Below are 19,236 nucleotides of genomic sequence, written 5' to 3'. Positions count from 1 at the left end.
CACCAAATTGAATCACTGTCCCCCAAATCGGCCGAATCTGAACCAAATACTAGCCACTTCGCACAAGCCTAGCAGGCAGGTCCCCCTGTGAAAGTCTACTAAAGCCTCCCAATGGAAGGATCTTGGCTACACAATTTATGGTGATGGGGGATTGCTCTAGGGCTTTCCTTCTAACTTGCTTCTTCAGCCTTTTGGCTAAGGGCGAGCAAGATTAGGGGTATCTGAACTCCAGGTCTTCTGGGCTTGGAGTTTGCATGTAGGATGCCTGTCATGGATTTGGGACTATCTGAAGCTCCAGGCTGAAGAGTTTGGGAGATAGGGTACTTGCCAGTAGTAGTGCCGCAGAGACCTGAATGACTGAGCTCTGCTCAGTCAACAGAATTCACAACTGATTTGGTGGATTTAGCCCAAGACTCGAAATTAAAAAAAAAATCCCAAAAAAGCTCTCTTAGCTACACAACAGCTGTGATCTCTGTGGATTTAAAGGGCATTTGAGCCAATAAGCTCATATAGCAGCAATATAATACCATGTAGCAAGGCTTGTGCAAATATAAATCAGGACACTAAAACTGACGGTTAAGCAACTTGGTTACTCAGGGCAAATCAGAGCAAGGAGCCTTTGCATCAAGTCCTGAGGCCTCTTTGCAGACACAAGCTGAGATGAGGCATTAGAATGAGATGAGGACAGAGGATCTGAACATCCTGCATACAGAAATGGATGGTGTCTGACTACCTTGTAAATTCAGGCATTTTACTCTGCATCTGTCTATCTAGAGCTGAGGAATGTTACACTGTATTCACATGGGCAGGCATCAACATTACCCAAAATTCAGCTACCACTAGTTGACTTTAGACGCAGCGTCTCTGAACCAGCCAGAGCTGCTGAATGCCACTCCAGGCATCTAATTAAGACTTCATGAAGACTGTGGTGGTACTGGTTGGCTGGAGGAAACCTTTCTTATCTGTCTGCTCTTTGTCGTTAGAATTGGCAGGTTGGGGATATAACCGGGGCTCCAGGTACTGTTTGACTGTGGGGCTGCAATGACCACAATGGCCTTTTCCTGTCTTTTGGCGACCAAAACCCAGGTTTTGTTCTCCGCAAACCAGGCTTCCTGAAGACAGACAACTCCCTTCTTTGGTGTGTGTCTCAAAGCACGTGACACCAGTGTCCTAGGCCTCATATTACCTACCTCCTCGTGGTTTCCTGGCGGAGTTCAGTGTTCTCTGGCTTTGTCTTCTGAAAACCCCTGAATAGCTTGGGCTAAGCATACCAGAGAGATGACTTTCTTCTGGTGTGATTTCAGCGGATTAAGCTGCCCTGGGCCATTAGCAAGCCCTTGGTGTTAGGTTGCAGAATTTAAAGGCTAGCCTGACAGCTTGAAGCCCATCATGTGGCACTTCATTGGGGTTAGCAGGGTCTGTGTGACTGGGATTCAGTGAATTTATTCCACTGCCTGAATCATCAGTTTCCCTGGTAGGTACCAGGTGGTGATGGGAGCTACTGTTCTCCCATGAAAATGTACCTACACAGATGACATCTGCCTGAGTCCCCAAGGTAGTTGTTCTCTGATCTGGATGCCACCTTAAATGCTGATGTAGCTCTGCTGGTTGAACTCTGCAACAGGGGGCATCTTGACACCAAACCAAGGTCAAGTACGTTCCAATTTCACAATGCTTCCACTGCCCACTAACTAAATGCAAATCTAAAGGAGCAGCATCTGCAACATGAGTCACATCTGATAGACCTCAATGTGACCCTAGCTTGAACTTTGACCTTTCCTGAACACTTGAAGAAGACAGCTGCCAAACGTAAAACATGTAGACCGCTCCAGAATCTAGCAGCCCCTACATGGTGTATATGCTCATGCAGTCCAGATGTCCTCACTGGCCAGCTGCTAATCACTGCAGAACACTGTTCCCAGAATCGGCACTGTTTGCTTGTTGATTTAGGATTCCTGTTGAGGACATTTCAGCCTACGTCACCATTGCTGCTAAAAGAAAACTCCGAAGTACCATCCCCAGATCCATTGTAAGGACACAGTTCTTAACCTATTGGAGGAAATCCATGCCAGTCTCAGTTTGCCACTGTATATTGACTTCTTCAACACACCTACAGTTGTCATGAGATGGCCCCATGGCTCAAAACAGGTACTTTTTTATGTTTGTTTTGAACCAGAATAAATACACATGCCTGGAGGCCCTGACCTAGCCCAGCAGCCTCCTAAACAGCCTGCTTTCTTACTAGCAAAGGCTAGGCTGGAATAGGAGCATGAGGTACTTCCAGCTGTGATAGAAGAGAAAGCAGACCTAGCTGTTAGACACCCAGACATTGCCATGTGATACTGAATACTTCCCCATTAACGTGTCAGACTCTGCCTTCAGCACAAAAGAAACAGCTGCCTGTTTTTTCCCCTTGACCCAGCCTATAGTTTATTTCTCAGGTGCTGGAATGTGCCTGAAAAGCCCACACACAACCTAGAGCCGACCCAAGGAACTGCAGTTTCTTCTGCAAGTGGCCCCCTCTTGTAATTTAAGATGCAGTAAGGGGACAAATGATGGTCTGCAGCTGTTAGAAGTGTCACTTGGATCTGTTTTATAGCCTAGGCTGGATGCAGATCTCTTCCCGAGGCTTCTGGGAAAGCTCCAATTTTTAGGAAAGATTCATGGACTTTGCTCCAGATCTTAAACACTTCGAATCGCATTGATTAACTCCAGGGAGTTTTGTCAAGATTTAGGGCCTTCACTTTCCCCAGAACACATGCCCCACATATACCAGTAAATCTGATGAAAAGCTAGTCAGTCCCTAGGGCTCATTCAGCAGATAAATAGCTAGGGACATGGCCAGCATTTGCTGTTTATTTCTAGCTCCAACTGGCTGTTAAATGAGACTAGATTTTTTTCCTTTAATATGGAAAAATACCTTTGATACAAGCAAGATCAGCCTGGAGAAAAATAAAGCAGTCATGGCTTGGGGCATGGCAGACAGCTGGATTGTAATCTCTTCAGAACAGGGATCATGAATAAAGTGTCTAGCAGACTTGGAGCACTGCAACTAATGATATCATTGCAGCTCACGGGATATGTCTGCTATGAAGTTAGTCATTTGGAAGTTACTTCTAGAGTATGCGACAGTCAAGAAAAGGAAGGGGCTTTGCATAAACTAATGTGTGGCCAGCTCCCTTCAAAATGCTTTGGGTTCCATCCTTTCCTTTGCTTTATCTTTCTTCTGTAGCCACTACCTAGGTCTCCTCCTTGAAGGCCATTTCCTTTGCCTTCTAGTATGGACTAGCCTTGACCACTCTCACATCTCTAATCGTTTGTGTTCTAACCACCCAAATTAAGCAGCAAACTGCTTGGAGCAGAGACTACATTTGACCAGTCCGATCTCACTGAACACATCATCATTTACTCCTGAACCTACTTCCACCTTTGTCTTCACATTCTTGTTACAGCTATGTTTAAAATCAGGGGAAGTGAATGCATCAACTTGGGTCTGTAAGGCAGAAGAGGGGTGGCTCCATCTTTGCTAGATGCAATGAAAAGCACTAAAAATTACTCAGCCACAACATCTTAACAGTGCTTGTACACATGACAGGGGTTTAGTCCTCAGAGTTTTATTCTATGAACCCTAAACTGAAATAGTGTTTTTTTAATTGAAACCCACCATTACAATTTTCCCATCATGTTATGTCAAGGGGCCCAATCCTTTGTGGGAGTGAGCTGCTGATGGACTGAGCAGCCCCTGAGCTGTGGGGGCCCTTGTCCTTCCCTCCACAGCAGCAGCACTTCTCAGGGCCACCCAGGCAGGCTGCTGGGGGCCAAGTGCTGCCCCAACTTGGAGGCAGCACCCAGCCCAATCCAACTCTTCTCCAACCCCAAGCTGAGGCAGCACCCGACTCACTAGCCGCCCACCCAGGTGGTTCCAGAGGGCGCTGGCACCACAGAGGGAAGGACCAGGGTCCCCTGCAGCTCAGGGGCCACTCAACCAGCAGGTAGTTGGCCCCCTGGCCGTGGGAGGCTGTGCCAAAAAAAAAAAAAAAGGATCAGGTCCCTCACTGCTTCTGCCTTCAACAGGCTCCTGTAGGCAGCAGGACACCTGGGGCTGCCCAGGAATGGGGTGGCTTGTCCCTGGGGCTGGGTTTGTTGGCAGCTGGAGATGGTGACAGGGATGGTGCATGGAGTGCTGGAAGCCCAGGACGTCTGCTGTCTGGCCAGGTGCTGCCAGCTTGGAGGCACCTGATCCAACCCTTCCTTGAGCCTGCTCGGGCTTCCAGCATCTGATGCACTGTCCCTGCTGCCTCCACTGCCACCAGCAAACACAGCCAACCTCCTGCCATCTCCCTGTGCCACCCCAGGGGCAACCCAGCCCATTTCTGGCACCCCTGCATGTCCTGCCATCCACAGGAGCCTGCTGGAAACAGAAACAGTGAGGAGTGTGTTTGTTGTTTTCTGTGGAGCCCGCCCACCTCACCCACAGCTGGGGAGTGGGGGGAAGCTGACAGCTGCATCATTTGTAATTTGCAATGTTGCAAACTAAATTGCATTAGGATGCAGTTTAGTTTGCAACTATGCAAACTCATTAAAACCCCCCAACACTCTTGCATGTGTATAGTGTGACACTATTAAGCCACACGAAGTGACATTTTCTTTATGTGTACATGGTAATGGCGTCACATTTGCAAGTGTCCTAAGGTTCTAATAGGAGCATGTGTTATAGCTGAGGTGATGTGCCTTTCTACAGGAGTGTTAGCAGGAGAAAATCTTGAATGACAAGCTGGGGCCATTTACACTGCCTTGTGTTCCATAGTAGCAATTGATTGACTGATACAGCTTCCCTGGCCCTAATCAAAGAGGAGAATGTGGAACTATTTAGCTTGAGCTGAAGTATGCTTTTGACATAATTAGCTGCAGGGTATTAGAGAACAAAGCTTGGTGGTAAGATCTCTTTGATGCTCCAACTGGCTTTTCAAAGCTGTTTGATGGAAAGTAACTCGGCAAAGTGGAGACTTGAATTATCAAGTCTGTTCTAATTGCGGGCAATGAACTGCACCTCGGAGAAAACTGAAGTTTCAGGGAGCAGTGGAGTCTGGCTTGCGATACTAGAATTAGTCGTGCCCAGGTCTCTTCTCTTTTCCTTGGCATTCCTCATGTTGGACTTTCCCACTTTTCCCTGTGCACTTCACTAGCTTTTCCCTCCACCATCTATACCATTCTTGAGAAGGGAAGTGGTGTCAGTCCCTAGAGCAGAAGGTCCCACTCCTTTTGAGGCCACCGACATCTTAGAGGAGGAGGAAGACTTAGCTTAGCCATGTCTCCCTCCTCATCCCCTTTGGTTCCATTTAGTCCTTCCCCATGCTCAGCAGAGGATTATTCCCCATGGTCTACTCAACAGCATTTTCCCATCTCCTAAATGATACAGAAGCCACCATTCCATAGTTTCATGCATCACAGACTTTTTTGTCTCATTAGGAAGAGATGGGAAAGTTGGCTGGAAATGTTCTGACCAGCTCTGCAGACCTGATTTTTAACCCAACGCCGGTTTATTTTATGCCTTCTTGGAATATCTCTGAACAGATCAGGAAAAACAGCATCCCGATGACCTCCTGGCCCAGGGTCATTCACTTGACAGACACCCTCAGCCTTTTGCATCACTCAATTTGGGAAAGTGCAGCAGGCCTCACACCTAAAGCCAACAGCAATGATGTTTTCAATCATCTGAGGGGACACCAACCAGAAGCTGGTGCTGGGTTTTGTGTCATTTGTTGACCTTATTAGACTTTTGGGTAGTAGAGAAAGGAACTGATTTGAAAGTGCTGGAGAGTGACAGGCCCAAGTTATCCTCAGAACAGGCAGAGCATGGGCAGCAGTAGGGGTCCCCCTACTCAGTCCTATCAGTGTGCTACCTTACCCGTTACCTGGAGAGCCAAGGCATTAAGCTACAAAGGGTACATTTGACCTCAGTGGCCCAGATGAAATACCCTGGCAGGTTCCCTCTGCTCCTGTGAGGTTTTTCAGCAGTAATTCACCTAGCAGATAACAATGACTTTGAAAATGAATTATGAGACCCCCCCTCCCCCCGCCCCACTCCTTAAGTTAAAAGCTTCCCTCTTCCAAGACAGTAGTCACAGAACCGCTGTCAGAAGATCATGTTCTGGTCACTAATGACTTATGCTCTTCAAAGCAACAACATTTTGGAATAGTTTTCTGCAAGCATTTGAAAGGCTGGAGGACATTTCCTGAGTGATCTCCAAAGTCCCAGATCAAATTATTTGTTGGAGAAGTAGTGAAGGGCTGTTAAATTGTTCTCTCTTTTGGGAGCATTGAAAATGTGAAGAATTTCTGTTTATTTATGAAAAATATGTATAACCTGGTTTGCCCTTTTCCTTTTGTACTGATACTTACTAGGGCTGAGGGAGTCGATATCTACTCTGGAGCAGAGGGGAAAAGGTGGTGGGCATGTCTATATTGATCTGAATTAACATTGAAGAATGATGACGAGTAAAAACTGAACTGTTCATTTCATGTCTAGCAGCTAAGAGATGCAGAACATATGAAAACAGCATGACTAGACCGTGAAACAAATAACTGAAGTTGTGGACACTGTGATAAAAACACTAAGACCTAGTGCATTGAGGGAGGTGGAACTTGGTGCAGGTTGGGCCAGAGAGGCAGTATAGACACATGTGGAAGCTTTGCCACTCTTGCCTAATATATGTCATCTTGTTTTGAAAAGACTGTCTTGAGTTGCAGCAAATGTAGGCTGGCTGTTGGGCTCCCAAAGAGAAAGACTTGCGAGCAGGAGGTTTTTTCAGACTTGTTGAAAGAGCCACATTGAGACACTAATGGTAAAGCCAGGGCAACGGTGCAGGTTTGGAACATCAGAGTCTTGGGGCTTCCCTGTGTAAAAGATGGAGTTGTAGGTCCTAGTACTAAAAAGAGTGTGACCCCTAGAAGATTGTATGAAGACCAAAGGCAAGTGTACCCTGTGGAGAGAGGCAGAATTGCCCAATAAGCAGAAGGACGAATGGAGGGTTGTAATAGCTCATAGATGTGGCAAGACAATTTCTCATGCCCCTACCATGCCAAGTTCCCCCCTATCTGCTGTTCTTAGACCCTGCTGGAAGACTGAGACACATCTGAACTGTGAAGATTTCATGATCCAGATGGGCTGGCATTTAGAAAGTCCCACTGGCAAGTCATGCTAGACAGGAGTGGCTTGACATTCAGAGAGGCATTAAACAGACAAGGTTCTTTGGGAGAATGTGGTATCTTTTATTAGACCAACTTAAATAGTTGGAAAAAAATGTTTAGCAAGCTTTTGGGTTTAAAACTCTTTGTCAGGCTGAGGAAGTCTCTGCAGTTTGTGTGCGCTCTTCCTGAATGGAGTGAATAATAAAGAAGCCAGAGGCTGGTCTGCATGCAAGACAGGCAGTCAGTGAGGATGTAAATTGGGGAATTAGTGGGTGAGAGATTGTGGGGGGAAGGAGGGAAGAGATGGGGGTAATGTAGCAGTTAAATAGCGGAAAGGTACACCAACTGCAGAGGCTTCCTCAGCCTGATGAAGAGTTTTTAAACCTGAAAGGTGGCTAAAAATGTTTTTCTGACTATTTAAGTCAGTCTAAGAAAAGAGATCAGATTCACTCAAAGAACCGTGTCTGCCTATGTCCTTAGACCAACACGGCTACAACCTACACCCCTGTAACAAGGAGAGGCATTAAAGCATTCTGGCATTAACAGAATTAATAACACGAAGGGGCCCTTTGTGACGTCGTTCTCATATAAAATACACTCAGGGAAGGAGGAGAAGCCTACTAGAATGCTGTTTTTAACTGTCTTGCTCTCCCTTGGCAGACTCTCTTAGGATTCATCCCAGGCTGGATGGTGACACCTGCCCCTTGGGACAGTTCCCCTGTGGCAACATATCTGTCTGCTTACCCCAGCTCCTACACTGCAATGGGGTGAAGGACTGTGACAACGGTGCTGACGAAGAGAACTGTGGTAATGAGTAAAACTCATAGCCTTCTGGCTCTTTCTTTGCCTTCTTGCCATTAGGAAAATGTCCTGCAAAATAATGAATTGTTGGATCTGGAAACATCAAGATCTAGGGCCTTCAGCATATTAGAGTTGTTAAAGCTGAATTCTTAATTATGCAAGCGAAGGCGTTACTCCTCCCAAAATTCAGCCCAGGAAAGGATATTTAATGGTGGCGGGCAGCTCTTAGCTGGGTGTTCACCTACAGCCTAGCGCTACCCCACTGCTAAAGTAATTAGTAGAAAATGAACAGACTCATTTAAGTGAAAACCACAAGAATATATTATCATACTAACAGATAACAACAGCAATAAGACTATATACAAGAAATATGTTACAGTGGTGAGTGGAAAATTAGAGAGAGAGAAAGAGCAAACAGAGAGACAGAAAGCCGCCCCTAGTCCATGCACTTGCAGCTGGACCCACACAGGCAGCCTCACCGACACGAGCTCTCGACTGCTGCGTTCACAATTAAGTCTGTGAAGACTCCCCAGGAGATTTCCCCTTTTTCTGGGTACTCTTTCTCCTTTGTTAAGGGAAGGGTAATACTTTACCCTTCACAGGGTGCTGGCCAGTTAGTACAGTACTGGTCTGTTGCTAGATCCCAAGAGGTTACTGGGGAGCCTTGCTCTACCCAGATTACGCACACAACTACAATCCCCTCTCTCCTCCGAGGCCCATACGCAGATCCAAGCTCTCCACAGACATTAACCCATTTGCACATCACCACGCACCTCACTTCCAGAGACTCGCTCACACGCAGATCCAGAGGGACTCAGCACCCGCAGACTAGCACCATACCACACATACAGACTCGCAACTCACTCCACATACACCCCAGAGCTGAGCCCAGACTCCTCTATGTCCCAAAATCACACCCATATGCCATCCAATCACATCTCTAAGGCTCATGTCACTCATCTGCTCAGCCAACTGATGCGTCCATCAATCATCTCTTCGAAACAAACGGATCCGTTTCTATTCTCGAGGCCAATCATTGTTCATTCTAGCTCAGAGAAGTTGGCCACCTTTTTGGCACCAAAACTCCTGTCATTAAGCCCATACTGTGAATGCTTAACATATGGAACTAGGTCAGTACCTTATTAGAGGTTCACTTATTTTCAAAGCTTCAGGACCTTTTATTCACAGCATTTGTGCAGACTTTATCTATGTAACTTATTACTCAAACTTCTTAACTATTACATAACTTGCTAGTAGGCCAGAGGATGTACCACTGTGTGGATTGCAGAGTAGATGCAGCCCACTGAGAACATGTGGGCCTGGAAGACTGCCCGTAGAGTCTTTTAATCAGGTTATCCTTGAAGTTGTAAACATGCCAAGGGTCTAAAGGCCTTCTGGCCTTCTAATGATCACACAGAAATTTAGACAAAAGGGTTATCAGCCAGGGATCACCTCAAGGCTTACTGTCTTACCACTAGTAATTTCAGTGGAAGGATTCCCGCACCCAGAAGCAGGAGAAAGTCAAGGGGGCAGTAGGAGCTGGGGCATGAGACCTGTTGTCTGCTACTGGTTCTCATCTCACAGACATGTTGGCAGGACCTGATATAAATTAGTGGGCACAAGTCACAGATTATGGGTCTGAGGAAGAGTAGGAATGCCCTGTATTTCAAGATCATTGGATCTGGCAGTCTGGTGTGGGACTCCAAGTTCAGAAACCAGGCTCAGTTCAGATTTCTAAACTCCCTCCTTGTCTAAGCATGTCCATGATGGGTGTTCACTTTAGATCCTGCTCTCAGGTCTTGGACATAAACAGAAGGTGGTTTTCTGATTTAGATTCAAGAACTAGATTGGGCTGAGCAAGGTTAGGGAAAACTGGCCACAGCGGAGTAAACAAGTGAGAAAGGGAAGTGCTGGACAAACCCACTTGCTTCCCCCCGGATCTAACCGCTGTCCTTGCTGTTTCTTGTTGCAGTGGATAACAGTGGGTGGCTGCAGATCCTGGGTGGCATGTTCAGTACTAAAAGCAGCAAGGCCAGGAAGGAAGAGGAGACCATGGACTGCAGTGAGTACACTCCTCGCATTGCCTGCCTGCCATACCGTAGCAAAGCATCTTCTCTCTCCTCATGATGCTACTGCCCTAACCCTTCTGTGCCTCTCCCTGCATCCTCATGTGTGTTCCCTTGATTTACTTTCTTTCACTTTCTCTTTCTCCCTCCTTTTCACCCCGTGACTCCAGTGTCACCTTGTGACTCTGCAGGGAGTTGTCAGCCCAAAAGATGGGCCCCTTGGGGGCTTGTCTGTACCATGATAGCAGCATGTTCCAGGAGTGTCTGGCTGAGCATGACCTGCCCACCTGAGTCCACTGATGCACTGAAGAGCCAGAGGTTTGTCAACAAGGCTGCTCAAGCCTTGTCCCTGGTGCCTGGCTCTCAAGTCCTTGGCCTCCAGTGAGCCTGAAGCTGGCACTGGGGATAAGCTTTGAGCCTCCTCATTCATGAACTTCAGCTCTGGAACAACAGCACTGGGCAGGAAAGGCTTGCCCAGTTTCGTCCTTCCCAGGATTGCCCATTGGCATGGCACTGGGAAGTGGAGAGGTCTTGCTCCAAACTCAGACTGAGCTTTGCCGTGGCTTGGGAAAGCTTGGCTTGCTTCTTTCCAGCTCCCAGGCATATGGCCAAGGGTTTATGCAGTCCCTGATTCTAGCCAGGACAAAATATGCTGAAGTACCTCAACCAAGGGGTGTCCTCATGAGATTCTCAGCCCAGACATGACACTGTTTATCCTTCCCTTCTCTGCTTTCATTTCCCCTCACACAATCTGGCCTCTCCTTTTCCACCCCTTCTTCCTAGCCCTCCCCAGTTTTTCTTTAGAAACCTCTTGGCCATTCCCTTCCCTGGGTCTTACACCCCTGCATGCCTAACCAGCCTGGTACCACCTCTCTGCCCCTGTGTCCCTTGGCCTGCCCATCTGCATGTCCACACATTGTCATCCGGTCTGTCTCCAGTCTCAAACCTTCTCCTTTGCTTGTTCCAGTGCTTGATCTCTTCCCAGAGCAATGCCAGTGCTGGGCGAAAAATATAGACTGCACCGGCCAGGGCCTGTGCACCATCCCCTTGGTGTCCTCCAATGTGATGAAGCTGTGAGTAATGGTGGCCACCACCGGATAAATGTGTCCCTTTCAGTGTGAGTGGGTGGGAAATTTGTGCTGACAGTTTGCACTATAACTCTGACTGGGCTGGATAATCACAGGAAAAGTGCCATCAGGTGGTAAGGCTGCAGGGGAACCTTGGTTGGGGATAACAGGGGAGATTTGTGCCAGTCACCTTGCTCAGTTATCTGGGTGTGCTCACTAGAAGAACATGTCTTATTGATCAAGGATGCCCCTGATTGAAACCCCAGGTGATCAATCTCTACCTTCCCCTAGCTTCCATATGGAACAGTATATGATGCAGCTGCCAGCAGAGAAGCTGTAGAGATTTTCAGTTATTAATAGCTGGATTGGTGCCCTGCAACCTCTAAGCCTCTTCTTGCCAAAACCCAGGTTGTATTTTCCCACGGCAGATCCAGTTACAAGTGTCTTCTATATAGAGAAGATAAAGATTAATATGAATTTCCCTATCTTTTCCTAGTGTCAGGCTGGTGCATCTTTACTTGAATAGTTAGACTTAGTTAACTCTCCTGTATTTCTGCAGCTCCTCTCCTCTTGCAATGAATATGGTGCACGTTCTTGTCACAGTCCCATGTCCAAAGAACCTTAAACCTAGCTTTAAAGGTGTGCATGCCCAGGATTTGGGGCCATTTGCACCTTTAGCATCTCCCTGGCATGTGCAGGTGCTAGCATGAGCCCTGTATCACCAAGCCAGACAACTGTCTTCTCAATCTAGGTATACATGGGTGCCACCTGCATAGGTAACTCAGTGAAGCTGGAGTGCCCAAAAGGCACAGATGTACTGAATGATGCTGGCAAAGTACTGGTAAAAAGGTTTTGTTGCTACTGTGACTGCAAATGCAAGTCTTGAACAATAGCTAGCTTGCATGCTACTTAAAGAAGATAGGAATTGCTTTACCAAGAGAAGACATCCAGGGGCAAGGAAGACACATAATTCTAAATCTGTCTCTTTCTATTTCCTGTATTTGTCCCTGATTTGTTTCCTCTTCTCCCTAGGGATCTGAAGAATAATAAAATCTACCTGCTGGTGGACAACCAGTTTGTTGCATACAAGAATCTGGAGAAGCTGTAAGTACCACCCTTTGGAAGTACAGCATCAACAATATGTCAAGTCAGCAGCAAGGGGCTGTACATAAGAGAACATGAAGCCATGACGATTCTGGCCTCTTTGATGTAACCAAACCTCTGTGTCCAGAGACAGCAATTTTTCTGATTCTAGTAACACCCCATCCATTTTTCCACTGTAAAGCACTTGCCATTGGAGGTAGACAAGCAGAGTATGGGAAGGCTGGATAAGTCCTTTTTTTGCTGCTGTTCTTGAAGTTATTTGTGGGCTTTGCTTGCCCATTGCCCATTGAGGTCACTGCATGTATTTTATAGGCATCGATGGCCCTTATTGCACTGCTTCCATTCTGCTGCACTGAGCTGGCACTCAGTAATCAAATGGGCCCAGCAAAGTAGAATTAATGTTTGCCCACATAACATGTCATGCATGCATAGGGGAAGCAAGGGTCCAAGTCTAAAATGGCCATTAAATGACCGAGGAGAGAAGAGCAAACAGGAGGTCTCTATTCTGGCAGATTCTGAAGTTTTTCTACAAGTCATTTCACTTGAGTAAACAAGACATTTCCTGTCTGATACAGCTGGCTGGTTTATGATCTGAGATCACTCCAAATGCAAGAGAACAGATTTCATTCTTATAGGTTGGATGCCAGCCCATGCTACAAGCTGGAAGCAATAATACTGCACTTGTCTCTAGTGCCTAAGGATCTCAGAGTAGCCATTAATGATTTCCTAGCAGTTGTGCTCTCAACCTCTCTCCTCTTAGCAAGGGACATTGAAGCAGAGGCAGAGGAGCTGTCTTTCCCAGAGTTGCATAGAAAACCTCTGGTAGGCTAAGGGATAGAGACCAGAACTTTGTCCAGGACCCCACTTCCCTCCATGTGCTGGACCTGATCAGTCCTCCCTGGGAGCTAAGATTACTGGGCAAGACACTGTTTACCTTCCTAACCATCATTTCCCTGCCCGGTGGGCACTACTGTTGCTCTTCTGCAGATCTGCACTTCTTTGTTAGCAGCCTACGTTTGTTCCCCTTCCTTCAGGGTCTGCCTGGGCTGGGCACACTTTGTTTGCAATGCTAAGTTCATGGTGCTTGTTCTCTGTTCTGTTTTCATACAGGCTCTTACAGCACAATAAAATCTGGTCGATATCCACTCGTGCTTTTGCAGGGCTTTCTGGATTGAAAATGCTGTGAGTGAAGTGTTTCATGTTACAGGGCACAGGGAAAGAGATGTTTCATAAAGTAAGTGCTCCTGGGATTGTAGTGTGTCCAGGAAGCAGCAAGGCCAGTCACCAGCTTCTCACAAGGGCAGTAGTAAGACTGTTAATGTGCATAGTTCTTTATATGCTGCACATAATTGCTTGGCCATCACAAGCCCCATCACAATGGGGCTGGAATACATCCAGTTAATTGCCAGTGGACTTTGATGCTTTTTTTCTGCATTTCTCTAGGGCACTAGAGGCTAGGAACTGAAAAAAATGTCCCTGTACACCCCAATACAAAGTTATGCTTAACTGGAGCAGCCTATTTTGGAGGAATGCAGCAAGGGACCTCAGCATCCTCCAGATATTTCTGCTTTATAATCCTCTTCCCATATCTATGATTCCAGATCAGACTCCCCCAGCCCAATCCACCCACTCTGCCCTCCAGTGCCAGCTAAAAAAAACCCCATACCAAAACTCCCTCCGCTCCCTTCCCCCACTCCCATTTTGAAGACAGAGCCAGGGCTGGGATGGGGGACTGGCAGGGAGAGTGCCAGATTTGCAGCCACTCCAAATTGCATCTGAATTCCTCAACCCCCAGGACCCAACAGCAAACGTCTGTTGGGTCTGGGGGACCACTGTAACTCACAATGCTTCCTGCAAAGTACTATGAGTTACAGTGGGGAGCTGCACTTCTGTCTGCACCTTTAGATGCCTTAGGATAATTCTCCTTCACACCCCCAAAATAAGAATCAGAAGCACTGCTGAAAAAGAACAGTTGATGATTTAATTATGTGTAATTAAGAGCTTTCATCTAAGGTTGTTTTTCTTTTCTTTAATAATTCCAGGTTCTTGAGTCACAATAAAATCACTCAGCTGAGGCCTAGGGTCTTCAGGGACCTGCATCACCTTGAATGGCTGTAAGTTCCTCTTTCAGTAATAATTCAAAAAAGAACAATGAGGAATAATGAGACAAGGTAGACCAAGCCCTAGCATGATGTGGTCTGGCAACAGCTGGGCTTTACTAATTTGTAGGTACTGTGTGTGCATATGTAGGCATACGGTGGGAGCTGAGATTCATTGCAGTGTGGCATCAGTGATGGAGTTCATAGGCCAGAGGTTGCAAGATCGAAGCCATAGCAGATGCGCACACAGCACAGCCCTGTCAGATTGTAATGAATCTGCGAACTCTGCAAAATACCTTGTTACAAGGATATGAAGAAGGAAGGAAAGGAAGTAATGGAGTGTGACATAACTAAATGCAGGAGGCAGAAGGCTGCAGGTTGGCTACAGACAGAAAGATAATGGGGGAGGAAGGAAATGAGGAGCAAGTTCATCTTCCCCAGTGTTCAGAGTGTCTGGGTGCTGATATCACCCCCTGTTGCGGGGAGAAGGCATGGTTGAGTCCCCCTCCCCCACAACTTTTATTTCTTCCTCCCTTTTGGGTGAGCAGAATGGCCCTAAGCCTTCTTACACCCCCAATATGAAAAAAAAGAGAAACCATCACACGTTGCCTGTGCCTGTCACACTGCATCAGGTCTGTGGGGCTCTGAGAAACGTTAGGTCAGACTGAGGGAGCTCTGGGCTCAGACGGTGTGAGCACAGGGACCAGAGGAGGGCTCACAACTGGGAACCCTTCCTCAGGGAGGCTTCAGGGGCATAAGAGGTTTGTTTTTTCTCAGTCTAGTCATTCATGGAGGCTTGCCTACAAAATTCACCATGGAGCCACACATGGGAAAGTAGGCAGAGTGGGGAGAAGCTTGTCAGCTTATAGTTACAGGTCCTGGGGAGAACTCTTTGTGAGCATCCCCTGCTCTCCAGTCCTATGGCTGCAAATCAGGACTGAGAGCCATCACCACAGCTGAGGGAGGGGAGGCTTGGTGCAGCAGTGAGGTGTGCTAGTGAGCCCTGAGGTACCCAGCACCAGTTTAGCTCCATGCTTCCTCTAAATTTTAAACCAAAATTTTACAACATAAAAAAAAAAGCCATTCTCTGCAGCTGGCCCTCACTGCTTCTGGCTGAGCTGAGCCTGCCTGATGAGAGTGTGGCATATGGAGCTCATAAAAGGACTGCTAGAGAAGAGAAATGTTTAACGTCTGCTTTGCAAGATGGCTTCCTGGTTAAGCTTAAAAGAGCAATTCTTGTTAGTGCAGCCAAGAAAGAGACCTTGCCAGGCCTTCAGATTTTCTTCCTCCTAATTTGCCACTTCCTCATTAAATAGCTTGGAAAAAAGACTGAAAGGCAGCTCAAACAGGGTGGTCCATGTTGCAAACCAGCCTCAGAGTCTTTGGAGACACAGCCAGACATAGCCCCAAATCTCACATTCCCCAAGTGGACTTTTAATTTATCACCCCATTTTGTAGCAAAAGGGAAGGAAAAAAAACAATACAGCAGCCCCTCGACCGAGAGAAAATCCAGACTGTGTGCTCAAAGCCAGCATTTCCGCCAAAAGCCTGCAGGTAGAAGGGGTGGCCTGTAAGTCTGTCTTCTCAGAAATGGAGTGGGGGAGAAGGTAGATGGAAAGAGACAGGCAGTAAGAGAGAGGAGGAAGCTCAGCATTTGGGGATTTCTGCCAGAGGTCAGGAAGGAAAAAATCCCACCGCTTCTGTGGACACAATTTAGAAGTAAAGCCTTTATGACTATGAAAAGGACTCTGCCATACACCAGCAACCTTGTTCCTGTGAAATTACCTCTCCATCTAAAGTGTGATTCTTTCAGCGTAACCGTCTTTCCCTTTCCTTGTTTCAGAATGCTGGATAATAACCACATCGCCAAGATTGTCCCGGCTGCTTTTGTGGGGTTAAAGTCCCTGTACTTCCTGTAAGTGCACAAGAGGTTCTCTAGGAACGATAGACTCCCAGCTCCTCAGTGTCCCATGTTGTATCCTCAATGGGGAAGGCTGCATGGGGTTACAGAAACAAGATTTTCTTTGCTTTAAATTGGTATACAATGTCCAGTGCCTTTCATCTTCTAAGATTGTCTTTTGTGACCTCTTTAATGGTTGCAAGCCATCAGCTGAGAAGAGCTGCTCTAGATGTGGGCTCCCAACTTTTGTTGGCCACTGGGTGATTGAGCTGAGAATGTGGCTCACTGTGGGCAACGCTATACTTTGCTCTCCCTAATGACTCCAGCTTTGGCTTTCAACTCTCTGTGGCTATCAGCAGCATTGGATGTCTCAGAATATGTTGCCCACAAGCTGTGTGTTCAGACTACTGCATAGACCAGGAGTATTCAAAGAATCTGGCCTATACTGCAGGAGGGGCTGGGAATTTGAGGACAGGGCAAGATGCTGATGGGTTGAGTAGAGTGGGGAGCCCCGCTGGGGACAGTTTGTTTTGGCAGCAGTGCAAGCAACAGCTGTATTAATCCTAGTAGCTTACCCTACTTCCTGAGGTGGGTCTGGATCTGGCCCTCAAGATATGGCCTGGGGAGGGCGTGAGTAAATTTGAAATCCCTGCTCTAGAACATCTTTTCCTTAGTGTACTGGATTTAAGCCCAATTCTTACCATTTGTATTTAGCCCTAATACACACAGATTTCTGCTGGGAGTTTGACCTGAAGAGAAACTTAGCATTTGGCTTATAATTATAACCAGACATGGTAGCACTGCCTATGTTTAAGGTTGCCCAACACTTTCCACTTAGAAATAATTGAAAGCAAAGTCTTTTGTTTTGCCAGACTATAAACACTTGGGTTGAAACTTTCCATGCCAGGTGCATACCTCAGGATGAACTTTCATTTAGGAAGTTTTGGCATAAATATTTGGCCTGTTCAAAGAATGGGATTAGAGAAAGGTATTCTGTTTCAACCGTGTTTTAAAAAAAGTAGAGTCTATTCACTGAGAAGCTTTAACACAGCCATGCTTTGGAGTAAGGACTGGAACTTCAGCAGAGTCTGGCCCTGGGGTGGTGTGTGTGTGTGTGTGTGTGTGTGTGTGTGCGCGTGTGTGTGCGCGCGCGCGCGTGCGCCCATCCATGCAATGAGGGCGGGGGAGAGGCAGAGAGAGCAATGTGGGAAGGAGGGACAGAGTGTGTCTGAAATGGTTGAGAACCACTGATCTAAGTGTTCCTACTTTACTGATGGCATCAGTGTGGTTCCTTATAGTGAAATTTCGGCTTTTACAGTTGGCTTTAAAAGAAACAAACAAACTAGGAAACAGCAAACAAAACGCTATGACAAAGACCACTGTCTACAAAATCAACACTCAAAAGTTAGGAAATGCCAGAATGAATTCAGTCTTATGTATATGTTACGATGCAGCAGTCCTCTTGTGTATACATTATGATACAGGGGATAACTAAGGTTCACCTGCTGCTATTTCCATGGGTGTCATCTCCCCAGAGCATGCATGCATGACTTGCATTTTTTGTGGGTCAAGCTGTAGCTGAGGCTCTGGTCCGTCAACTTCATCTGTAAACGATGCGGCTAGTGGTGGTAGCATCTTAAAGAAAATTAATCAATATAACCGCCACTACAGGGACTACAGTGTAGATGTACCAGAGACAGAGAAACTACTCAGACAAGTGACTGTACCATGAATACACTTCCAGTTCTGCTGTGGATGTAGTACACAATACCACACACTGATGGTGGCTTTTTTTCTGTTGTGCTTCCTAATTAGGTATATGCTGAACAACTCACTGACGAAACTGCCTAATGCTTCTATTTGTGCAGAAACACCCAAGCTCAGCTGGCTGTGAGTACCCTGCTTGGACAAATGTCTGTTAGCAGATATAGCAAAAGCTGCCCTTGGGGGAGTTTAGACATCTTGCCCCAGTCCTTTCACTCTGCCTGCTGGGTGAACTCTCATAAGCAGGGGCAAAAGAGTAGGACTGAAAGTCCATGTGGATGCTATGGGAGAGGGTTCCTAGCAGTGTGCAGGGAGGGTGATGAGCACAGTTGGAGCAGTCAGAAAAGAGGGGGATCTTAGCTTGAAGTGATATAAGTGAACTGGAGGGGAGGGATGAGGAGCCCAGAGAAGAGGATGCTGGAGCAGATGAGGGACAGAATGGGAGAGGGAAAGGGTTCAGTTCTTGCCCCCGCTGCCATATGGATGGAGTCTCATTGGTGGGCTCATGGCCCTCTAGCCAGGCAGAACACCATATTTTAATTGTCCAGAAGGGGCTGAATAGTATGAACAGGTGACACCCAAGGAGAGCCCATGAATTCTCTCTCCTAGGGAGCTGGAAGGGAACAAGATCCGTGCATTGAGGAGCTCGATGTTTCAGAAATGTGACACCTTCACCGTGCTGTAAGTACAACTTGTCTCCTTGCCTCACACTAGGCCAGGGTGGGGGCTTGGAAATAGCTGATCTCTAGGCACACAGGTAAGATTCAGAAGTGTAAGTTGAATCACACATGCCCACTCAATACAGGGGATGCTGCAACCTGTAGAAATTGGTTGAAGAACAACACCAAAGACCTAGGGCTGGACCTTCACCCGGTAGAAATCAATGCAGACCCAGTGGCCTCAGGAGAGCTATACCCCTCTGTCCCCTGCACCTCAAGTGTGTTTCAAGGAACACCATCTACATGTATAAATGGCACTAATGGAAGAGACAGTTTAGTGGTAATTTAAACACTTATTGTAGAAGTGCATCTTGGACTCCCTGATGGGTTCCCAGAGCCTTTCACTGCTGGTTCACTGGTTTGATATCAACTTAGGTCAGCCATGAGTAGGAGCTATTGCCACTTGACAGCTATCTATTGATAGTTATAAGGCAGGCTGGTGAGTTTCATTTCAGGGTCTGACTACTGTACCCATCCACCACACACTTACTACCACTGAGTGGCTCTTGTCAGCAGACAAGGTGC

The 19,236-nt window shown here is 46.9% G+C and overlaps 1 protein-coding gene across 4 annotated transcripts in view; it reads left to right on the top strand.

The window, feature by feature from the left end:
• Nucleotides 1-19,236, top strand: part of LOC109310881 (relaxin receptor 1-like) — a 48,298-nt gene that overhangs the window by 10,674 nt on the left and 18,388 nt on the right. For 3 of the 4 annotated variants that reach the window (XM_019536227.1, XM_019536226.1, XM_019536224.1), the window contains exons 2-10: nucleotides 7,852-7,998; nucleotides 9,965-10,054; nucleotides 11,026-11,131; nucleotides 12,158-12,229; nucleotides 13,340-13,411; nucleotides 14,272-14,343; nucleotides 16,172-16,243; nucleotides 18,044-18,118; nucleotides 18,602-18,673. In XM_019536227.1, coding sequence (XP_019391772.1) covers nucleotides 7,852-7,998; nucleotides 9,965-10,054; nucleotides 11,026-11,131; nucleotides 12,158-12,229; nucleotides 13,340-13,411; nucleotides 14,272-14,343; nucleotides 16,172-16,243; nucleotides 18,044-18,118; nucleotides 18,602-18,673 — 778 coding nt within the window. The remainder of the gene's footprint in view (nucleotides 1-7,851; nucleotides 7,999-9,964; nucleotides 10,055-11,025; nucleotides 11,132-12,157; nucleotides 12,230-13,339; nucleotides 13,412-14,271; nucleotides 14,344-16,171; nucleotides 16,244-18,043; nucleotides 18,119-18,601; nucleotides 18,674-19,236) is intronic. The other variant, XM_019536225.1, reaches the window with a different exon arrangement.

The sequence above is a fragment of the Crocodylus porosus genome, unplaced genomic scaffold (genome assembly GCF_001723895.1).
Source record: "Crocodylus porosus isolate Cpor-Errol unplaced genomic scaffold, CroPor_comp1, whole genome shotgun sequence".
Lineage (NCBI taxonomy): Eukaryota > Metazoa > Chordata > Crocodylia > Crocodylidae > Crocodylus > Crocodylus porosus.
Note: the sequence above shows the minus strand (reverse complement) of the source record. Positions and strands in the feature narration are given on the sequence as shown.